General features: G+C 39.5%; 1 protein-coding gene and 1 pseudogene across 2 annotated transcripts; both read right to left on the reverse strand.

The window, feature by feature from the left end:
• Positions 1-2,017: 2,017 nt before the first annotated feature.
• On the reverse strand, positions 2,018-6,416 carry LOC145489756 (UDP-glucuronosyltransferase 2C1-like; annotated as a pseudogene). The gene is made up of 5 exons (XR_014049627.1): positions 5,836-6,416; positions 3,840-4,443; positions 3,166-3,372; positions 2,598-2,886; positions 2,018-2,306 (listed from the first exon to the last, which is right to left on the reverse strand). The product of XR_014049627.1 is annotated as a UDP-glucuronosyltransferase 2C1-like (transcript).
• Positions 6,417-6,534: 118 nt separating this feature from the next.
• LOC145489791 (U18-myrmicitoxin-Mri1a-like) lies at positions 6,535-10,132 on the reverse strand. Its single transcript, XM_081468846.1, has 3 exons — positions 10,044-10,132; positions 9,778-9,840; positions 6,535-8,087 (listed from the first exon to the last, which is right to left on the reverse strand). Exons 1-3 carry the CDS (start codon positions 10,102-10,104, stop codon positions 7,927-7,929), a joined length of 285 nt encoding a protein of 94 aa, XP_081324972.1. The 5' UTR covers positions 10,105-10,132; the 3' UTR covers positions 6,535-7,926.
• Positions 10,133-12,773: the final 2,641 nt, after the last annotated feature.

Here is a 12,773-nt window from a genome sequence, read left to right on the forward strand (position 1 = left end):
AATGCAATTAAGGATTTACCCTACGAGTGACATTTGAAAATTAATTCACAGTTCAGTGCAAATATAATCGTATGAATGCGAGCGCTAATACGAAGCGCGCGAAGTCTAAAAATAGAATGCAAATTATTGGAACCCTGCGAGAGTCACACAACATTAGCGTTTTCTGAAAGAAATAGGAGGAAAATGAACGCCAAATTTTCGTTTTAATTTTTTTTTGGGGGGGGGGAACACTTGCGTACGCGCTTGAAAAAGCTTTCAATCTTCCACCATTCCCTTTTGTTTGTCTGAGTTTAACTGAATCACTCGCGCGCTTCGCTATTTAGGATTTACATTACGAGTGATATTTGAAAATTCTCCCAAAATTGCACCAGCCTTTAGGCGAGTGCAATTTGAAAGAACTTTCAAATATCACGAGTAGTATAAATCCTTTATTGCGCGAGCTTTCATACGATTACTTATTGATTATACGACTGAGAAAATGACGAACGCGCGCGCGTTGATTTGCACTGTGGTGCAAATTAAAAATTAGCGATAAATTTGCCTGCTCTCAACCAATCACAGTGAAGTAACTTCCTCAGCCATGTAATAAAAGTTGATAATACTGAAAAATTTGCCTCCTCTCAGCCGAAGTAATTTTCTTAGTCATACGATAAACATAATTTTTGGTCTTTGATATTGAAGTCTGTGACATACTTACAATGAAAATTAGTTTGTTTGAGCATTTCAAAATAATTAGATATCAGAAGAAAGCATGTTGATTTTGGCAAAAAAGAAATAAGACGCAACATCGCAGACTTTGTTGCGTGTAGTGTCTGGCCACTCCTAACATCATTACATGCCTTGGTTTGTAGTTAATTCACACGATGAGGAATCAAAATCATCGATGTAAGTCGCATATTCTTCCTTTCCGCTTGCCGCTTCTGTGGCTAGCTCTCCCATCATTAATCTTTCAAGTCAACCTATCTGTGACCCAAACTCCACCAGTAGCAAGCTTTGTTTCGTAATTGAAAAATTACCCAGGGCGTACTGTTGTGTGCAACACTTCGCATGTTGTTGCACCGTGTACTCGAGTCACTTCATGTTCTTTCTTGCACAATAATATGCTGTTTTACTAAATTCAGATGAATCCCAGGGATTACTGACCATTACTACTGGACACATTTCGAGGCATTAGCAGATTACTACCCTGGAGAACTCTGTAAACAGGTAATCAATAAGTTAGTTCGATAGCGTTTTAGTTTTCTCTACTCTGGACAATTTTAGTTTTATTCCAAGGATTCACCTATACTTCACCTTGAGAAAAGCATGGTGGTAGAATCGCATTTTACCAGATTTATATGCAATTATCTGTTGGTCATTAAAAGTGATTTTATATCGGAAGGTTATTACGGTCTTATTCCCTTTTGTTTGATAAATACCACGTCTTGCTATCACTTGCAAGACAACCTCTAATGTCAAAGTAGCTTGATGCATTCGATTTTAATTGCCGCAGCACGGTTCACAAACTTTGGTGTCCTACCATACACAGTCTCGTCTTTTTATCATCTATTTTAATTCCCGGAATAAGAAGTAAAATGATGATATGAGAGAGACGGAACTGGATTTGTTATTCTCAGAGCTTTCGTCGACCACGGGCAAAGGTTAAGTCTGCACATGAGACAAGTGACCCATCAGGCCGGCACTTATCTCCAGTTTCTGTAGCATGAAGTGACTAGGAGTAGTTCTAATCCCCCCTGGATGGGATGCTAGTTCATCGCAGGGTTACCCCCCCCCCCCAACATTAATTTTGCTGGTACCCACGTGTACACCTGGGTGGAGAGAGGCACTGTGAGATTAATTAGTGTGTCTTTCCTAAGAACACAACACTATGTCCTCGGCGAGGACCACTCAATCCGGATTAGAGCGCTGGAGACTAACCATGAGATCACCGCGCCTCCTTTCGACGATCATGGACTGATCACAAACGTTCTCATTCTAAACAATCCCAATTTACGAATTACAGTACAGTTACAGTACTTTTTTTTTAGAGTTTCTTGTCTTTGTCAGTAAACCAGTTTCTTTTCATTTCAAGCCATCGTGAACAAAGATACTTTAAACTAAACCACAAAATTGCACACATTATAATTGCCACTAACAGCACATCCAGCAAGTAGAGCTTGTAGAACGGTAAGTCCAGACACCGCGGGCGCAGGTGTGGTAATCCATTCACAGCGTGCGTGTATTCGATCCAGTCAACGGCTTCTTGAACAGGAGAGCGAGGCAAAAGTTTGACGAACTTGGACAGTCTGACTGCGGACTCGCGATAACTGTGAACACAAAATTGCAACAAATATGGCATAAATATATTAATGATTAAATACACTTTCATTCATTTATCAATTTAGATAAGTTAATGAATCAAGAAATACGCCATTTAAGTGATATAATTTCTAAATACAAAGACAATCTGAAAGTTGCCATGACAACATGCCATTATGAGGATGTTACTAAGCAACACCTCTGACCAAAATCGCTGGCTCGTAGGTAAGGTAGAGTAACCTAAATGTTTTGCCTGTAAAAGTTGCTTCAGCTTCTCAAAACAGCATACGGCTATATACCTCTGGTTTGATATGACTCTGTTGATGATGTCTACCAACTCATCTGCTGTGATCGTGTCTAAATTCACGACCTCGGCGAATCCTTTCCGTTTAGCTATGTAGGCATTGTCGTACTGATCTCCAAAGAAAGGTGCGCAAATCATAGGGACGCCGTGATACGCCGCTTCCATTAATCCATGACCACCACCATGATTTATGAACAGCTTTGTTTTATTGTGACCAAGGATGTCGTTTTGAGGCAGCCATGATGCCACTTTGATGTTGTTGCTTAATTCAACCTTTGTGCTCTCTGGTAAGGTGTAAAATAAAACGGTATTCCATATGAGAATAGTACCATACTATGTTATCCCGTGTTGGATTGGCATTTAGCCCTGGGATAGTAGCAATTCTCCCCCCGGCAATTCTCCTATACACGCTACAGAAATTACAGTTTATAATAAACTCTGAAATTGAGGCATTTAATTTAACAATATTCAGTCTAAATTGAATTTGTAATCTTGTGTGCTATTCCATATTTCCATTGCGTATGACTTGAGACTTAAATTCCAAATTCATGCAGACAATCTACCTCTAACAAGTTTCCAAATTATTCTTTGTGAAACTCTCGAGAAAGCATTCACCAGTAACGTCGACATATTCTCGTTTATATTTCCCATAACGGTACCAAACGATACCAGAATCACGCCTTCGTTCCCAGACTTCTGTATGAACTCCTCCAAATCTTCCTGTAATGGTTTAGCGGGAGCTGCTAGAAGAGGACCAACGACTTTAGTGTCTAGGAATCGAAGGTAAGGAAAAAATGGAAAATTAGTATTCACATGCACATACAAACACGAAGAGAAATAGAAGGCAACAACCAAGGTGTCTACCACTTAGGGACGGACCATGTTTTTGAAGGGGTGGAGGGTTGGACAATTTTCTGGGCCCGGATGGAATTTTTTTCTCACCTTTAGATTTTCAATGATTTTTTTTGGTGCGTAATAGCTTGCACAATAGTTTTTTTTAACATAAAAAATTGGGCCTGGATAGGAATGCCTTGGCTCCCCTTGCTCAATTTTTTCCCAGCATTGTTTGCTATGCAGGAATTTTATTGGAAATTGCCCAACCCCCCCCCCAAAAAAAAAATAAATAAATAAATAAATAATAGCTCATCCATGCAAAAGTCCCTTGAGTAGCTTCAGTTTCAGCTAGATGGCCTCTGATCCCTGCCTGATCATGAACAATCACGTAACAGAAACTTACTTGGAAAAAGAGGCCTTGGATACTCCAGAATAAAGGGCTTTTGTGAGATGATTAAATCAACTCTTCCAAGAGTCTCATAAACAGTTTCCTGTGGTGTAATATTGTAGCGCTTCTTAAGATCATGAAAAGGTGGTACCATACCATAATTAAAAGCCCAGTGGACAAGAATCCAGTAATAAATGTTTTGCAATCGCTCTACGAAAGAAAGATCATCTGCAAAAGTCGACTTGAACTGAGGTACATAAGAAGGGATTAGTGGGACACCAAATGCAAGCATGGCTGGAAGACTGAGAGTACTTGAGACAACAACAATATGTAGTAAGGAGAATTTGCTGGCAATCAGAGACGAGCATATGTACAAGCCATCACCGATAACGACATCAGCGTGTTGTATGTCAGTTGTAAGTTCTTCATCATTCAGTATCCCTTCACAGTACATGGCCATTAGTTTGGAAATGCTTGCTGTCTCTGTTACTACATCAAGACCTTTCTTCGGCCCTCGCAGAGTAAGCATGATTTGATAGAGCAGCTGAGGTGTCTTATAAATTCTTACGTTCTGATGACTTGTCACGTAGCTCTCTGTATCTCCGACCACAATCTGAACCTAAGAAGCAAATAGCAATAAGGCGATCTGTGCTGACGCCATTGGTTACATTTTGCCTCATTGGCACAGAGAAGGCATAAAGTATCACGTAGAGGAGGCATCAAGTTAGACATGAATTGGGTAAAAGAGCTTATAAACCTTTAAGGATATATGGTAAAAGTTTTTTTCTTTTTTGTACGAGCATGTGAACTTGTAAGATAGTCATAGAACAAACCCTGCAACAATTTTGCCATTTTTTGCCTTTTACAAATGTGTTTGAGCTCCCTGAATGTTCTACCTAGGAAGTCATTTCTTAGATTTTAATCATATGCCAGAACATGTCTTCCCTCATTCCATGGGTGTCATATGTTCTTGATTCGTATTTAACAGAGATTCCTCTGGCTTCTACAAAACAAATTGTACAAGAGAGCTGATATGAGTCTGATGCAAAGGCCTCATTACCATCTCATGCTTTGTTCTGCCTGTTATGTAAATTTACTTGTCAGCTGACAAGATCACAGTAAATTTTCTAATTCTAGATGTTCTTCGTCTTAGGCTTATTAGGTATGACGTGCATTGCTACCCCGTCTATGCAACGTAAATTGTGGCAGCTTCTGTTCAAATCGAAGCTTGCGGTTTACGGTTTATTAAACAGATTGAATTGAAAGCAATGTTTTGCAAATAAACTACGTAGTGTGTGACGAGAAGAGAAATGCCAAGATATGTATCTAATATGAAGAGAAATGCATTTTTCTCCTTCTGCATTCAATTGTGTTCTGTCAAACTAAACGAAAATAGATTGCAGAACTGTTTCCTTCAAATGCGACTTCTGCAGAATCGCTGATTAGGTTGATCCGTTACCAGGATCGTCACGCAATACGTCCGTTTTGTTGGGAAAGTCATTGCGTGACCACCCGAATAACGGCTGCAAAGGAGACGCAGATTTTTCACAATACGCGACATTTTCCCCTCTTGGCTCACTATATGTGTTCAGAAATTATTACTGCCCAAGCAAAATTCATGGTAAAAAGCGTTGGAAAAAAAAACAAAAAAAGAAAATAAACCTTTTCACGGCTTTTGAAGGGTTTCTTTGCAAAAGTATTTCGAAAGTTACGGTCTTTGCATTTGTTGTATCTTAGATTCCTATTTTTTGGTAGTAAAAAAGATAGCCCTGACTGCTGATGTGGTTAATGTCTTTCATTCTACCGGTTTATGACCCATTTCGTTTCCTCTCGTTTCGGGACAAGCTTTGACATACACGAAGGCCAACTGCTTGCACACGATGTTTTACAAGTACGTGACATAATGAAACCAAACCGGCTTTCTCCCTCAGTACTATTTATAATGATAAGCCTCAGCCTTTCTTCATGAATTTAGCAGTATAAATGTAAGCTTTACTTGCCTTCAGCCTACCTCGTGACCTCTTCGTATTAATTCGTCAGAGAGTTTTGTAAACAAAAGAAAATGACTCTTGCCAATCGAGGGAAGCATCACAAACATACCTGCTTGACAATATTTCAGAGCAAGTACAGTAATAAAACAGCGACCTAAGTAAGCCATAACAAGCGAGCTCAGTTCACAATATTCTGGATATGAAATTCGCCAAATAATTTCCTCCTCTCTCCTGTCTTTCTTGTCTTCAGCGAGTCTTCAGCAGATCTTCGTGCAACGTGACAGAACCATGCGCCTGCACTCACGTCGCTCAGCGGATTCTCCCTAGAATTTTGTCTGTGTCTATTGCTGGTTTTCATTGTCACGCCATTCAAAATAGATCAAAATAAAAATCAAAACCGTTCAATAGATAAAGCCCAGAATCTGAGAAAAGAAAGAAAGTAAATATGAAAAGACCCTCGCCAAGATTCAGGTCACAGCAATTTTTCTTATGCAAGATATGCGGAGAAACTTTTCACCCGAATTTATAGAGATTTGTAAGGAGACGCCATGCCGGGTACCTATCCGGATCGCCACCAACATGGCGGCCGGAAACTAACAGAAACATCTGTCACTGAGTTTTGTTACAAAAGCGTGAATTTATCTCTCGAGGAACTCAAAAACATTAAAATAACACTTTTTCTAATACAAGAACTGTTCGGATAGCCAAATTGCCCGGATTAAGTCACATTTTTAACTAACATGACGGCTCTCTCGGCCGTCATGTAAATGCCGCGTCACGCAAAAGCTCAGAAATTCAAGCGTAGTCTATCACAAAACCAAAAACCCATTCGGAGCAAAAATTTGTGTGAATAGTAGTTTTCAGCTGCTCTCATACATCATGGAAGTAAAATGTCAGGAGGATCAATAGTTTTGTAGTTTGAATTTTACTGACGTCATTTGAAAACCGGCAATACCATTTTGCAGAAGACAAGTTTGATATAAAAAGTGAAAGCGGACAAGCGGACACCAGCTTAATGCTATAAGTCCTTTTACAATTTTCTTCCCATATCTACTGTAAAATAAACCTGCATTCAGCGGACACCTCTGTTAAGCGGACGCGGACACCAATTTTGTTGAACAAAACCTGCAGCTAAGCGGATGCTTCAAGGGCTTTTTACTTCCAGAAACTCAGCTCAGACTCCTTTAACATTGTTCAGCGATGCCGTTTTAAAGCTAAGTAGATTATTCCAGATTGATGCATTGACCGACTAGACATTGTGTTATGAGCAGTCTTTGATCTTACACTAAGTGAACCACCAATCCGTGAGACTAGGCCAGACAATAACTCTGGTATCTCCGTGCAATACATGTAGTCACATAGTCTTTGCGACAAGGGTGTGGTTTCTTTAACGTTCCCCGCTCACCAATGGTACACAGAAGATGCAAGAAACTGGGCCTACGGTTTTACTGTTTGGTGCCTGCATTTACGTTTGCATCATGGAGGAATGCAATATGCAATCGATTAGCTAGAGCATTTTGGCATTATTTTTAAACCGTGAATTTTCTCCTCGACTCAAACACCGCTTTCTTAATTGTTGAATTTGGAAGGATTTCAGTGAATCATTGTTAACAGATAAAACTTTGGAATAAAATTATCTGCATTACTAAGCATATGAGGTGAACGTTTCTATCGAGCCGTTTTCAAAATTTTTGAAAAACCGCTCAGTCAACATCAAAAATTGCGTTTGGACGAAGATTGCGAAAAAGTCAAGTTATGCAAGGAACTCGTTGAGTTGTATCCCGGGAGTTGGGCATGGGTCAGGGAAGATGTCTAGTATAAATAATCCGGTAGAAATGTAAACAGTAAACACCGCTGTTTCTCGTTCTCTTGAGTACAACTATTTTTTGACCGAGACAGAGTGCCGGCCATTACATTCAATCTTGTTGGGCCCCAAAAACCTGTGCCGTGCTAACCAGTTTGCCGAGCTTTACACGAAAAGAAGATAAAATGTTAAGTTACAAAGAGCTCTGAAAGCTCTACCGTACCACATTTTATTTTCAGTTAAAAATAACGCGCCCTGAGTGGATAAGCACAAATGAGACCGTGTTTGTAAATAATTAACATGCCTCTCAACCTAGGATATCTGGATCTATGGCACGAGATTGGCATCTCGTGCCGCCATAACCGTTTTGGCAGTTGCAAGCTGCGGTCCGATGGGAACCAATTTCAACGGCGAAGCACACTCCTCCGTTTAGACACTGAGTCCTGGCCGATTCAGCGGAGGTGCATGCTGAGGAAAGTGAAATAATAACAAAGATTTAACGTACAATTATGGCATGAAAAACAGACGAATGTTTATGACTTTATCCTAACTAATCAAAACTATAACAAAATTCTCGAACGTGATTGGCTATCAGCAGCCCGATTTGAGCATTAATTGGACAGTGTACGCGTCATGCTTGTAATTGGACAGTACGCGTCATTTTGCGCGCGCTAGCTGTTGCAGTGCACTTTGTTGAGTAAACTGTTGTGTTTTTCAGCATTCATAACGACGTTTAATCGTTCAGCGTTCAATCGATGGTTTGTTCGTTTCTCGAATTTTGTCATAGTTTTGATTAATTGGTAAGAGGACATCGTGTCGTCCAATTTAGTCTGTAATGATACTCGTGATTAACAAATCGGACTCCCGCTTCGCGGTCGTCCGATTTTGTTAATCACTCGTATGATTACAGACCGAATTGGACTCCACTCAAGCCTATTACCATTATTGATAAAAGTACAAATGATTGCTATGGTATCCGGCTCCATTTGTCAAAAATGTGAAGTTATATCAAAATAATGGTACAATCTATTGAATCATTTTACATCGATTTTAAAAATGACTTTTAAAAGGATGCGACCGACCGCTCAATATTTTTACTTTGTGAAAGGTGAAAAGGGAAGAAAATGAAACGTTCTCACACTCTGGCAATACTGACTTCCTAGCAGCCACTGAAAACGAAGCAAAGTCGCATCGTTGTCAATTTGAATAACTCCAGGGCATATCAAATGAGTCGTGCAAAACTACATGCACTATCGAACGCAACTGAAAGTGACCAATAACGAAATTTTAAACGCAGAGGTAATGCTGCAGAAGTAGAATAGGCCAGACTCATGACCAACACTTTTTTGTTCCCGAAGAATCCTTCCATAGTTTCAAAGATAGGTGATATTTTATTTACAGGACATAACTAAACGGCCATAGTCTCTTAATTTGTGCCTCCGCGTGCTAAGTAGTTTCCTTCGACGCATATCCCGCTGTATAATAAGGCCCCATTATAGAGAGATGGTCTGAGTATCCCATATCCCATTAACTGTTGGCCTAAATATCCCGTATCCATTAATTCCAATTTCAAAAATTACCAATTTCCCAACCTGATATTCCAGATATCTGTTTTAAATGTATCATATTCCTTTAATTTGTTCCCAAAATATCCTGTATCCCGTTAATTTTTTACCTATGTATCCCGTATCCCGAGAACTCCTAAAAGGGTCCCACCTAAAACTCAGGCAGCTTTCGTACTTTGCACTAACCCTCTATGCAGCAACGTTCACCGGCCGAATCACTCTCCACTCAAGAGACAAAGAATACCTCAGATTATAAATCCACCCTAATAATATGCATGCCCCGATATTATTTTCCCAATTGTAATTTTTGATTAGCTTGCGTCGTTTTGTTATGCGTGGCATTTACAGTCTTCTGAGAGCTTAGCTTTGTGTTCCATATTGAAGAGCCTTTTCCAATTTATTCGACTGGGAATAGAAAGGAAATAAGAAATATGAAGAAGACTAATCCCACGCTAATTTCACTGCAGTTCTTTCCAGCTCAAGACATACAAAGTTCCCTGAGATTGTAGACCCTGTCGAAATTTAGCCCATTTGATCCAGGGGATTTTATACACCTCATATGTAGCTATTGATATCAAATAAAAACAACCTACGTTTTTTATGGCTCAACTCGGGTTCTTCATCCCGTTTTTCCCGAAGTTCATTTCCTGAAACACCTTGAGAGTTAACACCTTGGTTTAGTACTTGGACACATAGAACTAATTGATCATCACTTTTACAATATATCTGGTTACAGGTTATTTTTTTGCGCGAGATATTGATTCAAAAAATATCTTCTGAAAAATTATTAGCTGCCAAATTGGACGCTTTTAGTGAAAAGACGGCCTTATTATTTCTAACCAGTAATTTTTATTAATACCTTTCTGGGCTAGTGTGACGAGAATCATTCCAAGGACCCAAAACCCAACGATTGCCTTCATTCTAAACGACGATGGCTTTCAATTCAGTCTCCCTGGACATAGCAACTTCTCAGGATTATCGACGGGGTACAGAACGTAAATGATCGCCTTTCTTTAGTTTTGAATAAATCAATTAAAATTTACATAATAAATCACTGAATAATATAACCCGTCGAGCTAGTAGGTCAGTAAAAATTGTTTAAAACGTACCGTATTCAGTTCAATGGTTGCAGTCACTTTATCTTAAACCATTGAAAATCGCAGTTCTCACCAAACAATGAATGCTATTTTACAAAAGTAGTATCAAAGAAGTAAGAGAAATTGTACACGTGGCTGGCGTGAAATATTTGTCAGTCATAATTACTATGCCATTGTTCGTGGCCACGTTATTTTAATCACTGAATAATTAAACTACCTTGTTACATCGCCGACAGTAAAGCTCAATAGACCATTTTACAGTTGTCTGCTCAGTGACTTGGCCTTTGTATGGCAGCGAGGCTAGAGTTGACCTTGTTTTGATACAGACCTCACTGCTTTTGTTGTGTAAAATAAGTTGTTCTCATGCTAACTAGGTGCATTTACGTGACAAAAGCAGTGAGGTCTGTATCAAAACAAGGTCAACTCTAGCCTCGCTGCCATACAAAGGCCAGGTCACTGAGCAGACAACTGTAAAATGGCCTATTCTACAAAACTGGAGGGACTTAGATTGTAAAAGAAAAACAGCGGCAGATCGAGAGGGTTTTTTTTCTCAAAGGGGTGGGGTAAGGAGTAATGTGGACCCGAATTGGAGATAGGGGAGCAGACGAAAAGTGTGCTTTTCTCGGTGGCTCAAGGAAGAAAGAGGGCATCATTTTCGGCCATTCGGCATTACATGTATATTGTCTAAAACAAGGATGGCTAAATTAACCCTTCTCGTCGCTTTAAATGAAATAGTAGGACTATAAGGTTACAGATTTTACTAACTGATCGTTATTCATGTCTAACTTGTTCAGTGTTAAAACTAAATATTAACTGCCCTCGCTCATTGTTAATTTGTTTAGTAAAACTGAAATTCATTTACATGTCTTAAAGTGGATCAGTAGCCATAATCGGGGACGGAGACCGTAAGCGCGCGCCGTTTCTGGTATTGGGGCTGTCCCTATGATACGGGACAATTTTTCTATTTTTAGAACAAATTGCGCCATCATGTGCGACACACGCGTGTACAAAGCTGCGTGGATTTTTGCGGATGTAGAGCGGGGAAATGGCGTCCGAAATTCCCGAAATGTTTGATGCTTTTGGCCCACAAATCAACACGTTCATGTCTGTTGGTAGTTTACTTCAGTATTTTCGTCGTAAGCTGCTCCAGTTTAAGTGAAGGAAGACAGTGTCGAATTTAGTTATGTGCCGCTTTATATCACTGACCAAGTTGTGTTCCTCAGCTTCTTTTACAAGGGCTCCACATTACTCCAATCTAATTTTCACATATGTTGAAGATTGACAGCTTTTCCAAAACACAGCAAAACACTAGTTGGATATATTTGGATATAACAGCGTTTCAGGACTTCAAAGTTTCCCTCCTCTTGTTACATGCTTGCGAAGATTTCGCCAGAGTCTATCTCGACCAAAGAGTAAAAAAAAACAAATAATAATAATTGCAAGTTTGAATTTCGCCTGAATTGTAAGCAACGCTTGATGTTTTGTCAAGACCCAATAAGTGACAATAAAGTTTATCTCTGTAGATGCTGCTCAGTTTTGTTTGTGTAAAAATCCAATAAATTGTCTGTTGTCCATGAATAAGAGCGACCGCCGATGCGTGTTTTGTACAGTCAGTAAAACATGACAGATTGGACTTCCGCACTTTCGTTTGAAAACGTACACCGAACTCATATAATATCTCTAGTTTTTAAATATGTTTAAGGTTGATAAATGTTTGAGAACATATTAAAAGCTTAGCTGAAAATATGTGAATACCGCAGAAATAATCAGCAAAGTTACGATGACGCTTTCTTTAATCAACTCGAATAACGATTTCGATTTTGCTGGTTGAGTTATCAAAACTCCTCGTCTACTTTATTTTCGCAGTGTAAAATTTCACTATGTTAAAGAAACACAGATGATACTAGCAGCCTTTTGGCGTTGGTAAAAATTGTTGCAGCATCTTAGCACAAAACACAACGAAAGAAATTTTTGTCAAGATTTGTTGACAATTGAAAACACCGACCTCGGACTTGAAAGTGCATGCGCTGCACTATGCAAATGAGCTACTTGTACACCTCAGACTTGCCTTTCAAAAACTTTTGCAAACTCGCCAAACAAACAGAAACAATAAGATTAAGCATTGTTTGGGAAACTCACAAATTAACTCGATACCAGAGTAAAGAGTTTTCTTACATAACTTTTCTTTACAGAACAAACGCAAAACCTTACTCGTACAACTAGCGCGAGTACATATTATTCATTCACAGCGCGAAATTGAAGTCTTGTTTTCGACCCTGAAAAACTCACCTTTTCCATTAGCTCAGAGCATAAAACTACATATAGGAGCCCTGGTTCTTATTCCCTGTCTTATTCCCTGCCATCGCTGTGAAAAATCTGCAAGATAATATCGCCACTCTTACCACTTGATCAGGCAACGTGACAACATCCACGCGAGTGCCCCCGACATGTGCGTGGATCCGCGCGGATATATGACGTCAGGATGGCGCAAT

The sequence above is a fragment of the Orbicella franksi genome, chromosome 1, assembly GCF_964199315.1.
Source record: "Orbicella franksi chromosome 1, jaOrbFran1.1, whole genome shotgun sequence".
NCBI lineage: Eukaryota > Metazoa > Cnidaria > Anthozoa > Scleractinia > Merulinidae > Orbicella > Orbicella franksi.

What these genes read in the sequence shown, in the direction of transcription:
- LOC145489791 (XM_081468846.1), bottom strand. Translation starts at nt 10,104, where the DNA reads ATGAAGGCAATCGTTGGGTTTTGGGTCCTTGGAATGATTCTCGTCACA. An exon ending in CGTCACACTAGCCCAGAAAG is followed by an intron (nt 9,841 to 10,043) that starts GTATTAATAAAA and finishes TTAACTCTCAAG; the next exon opens with GTGTTTCAGGAAATGAACTT. An exon ending in CGAGTTGAGCCATAAAAAAC is followed by an intron (nt 8,088 to 9,777) that starts GTAGGTTGTTTT and finishes CACTTTCCTCAG; the next exon opens with CATGCACCTCCGCTGAATCG.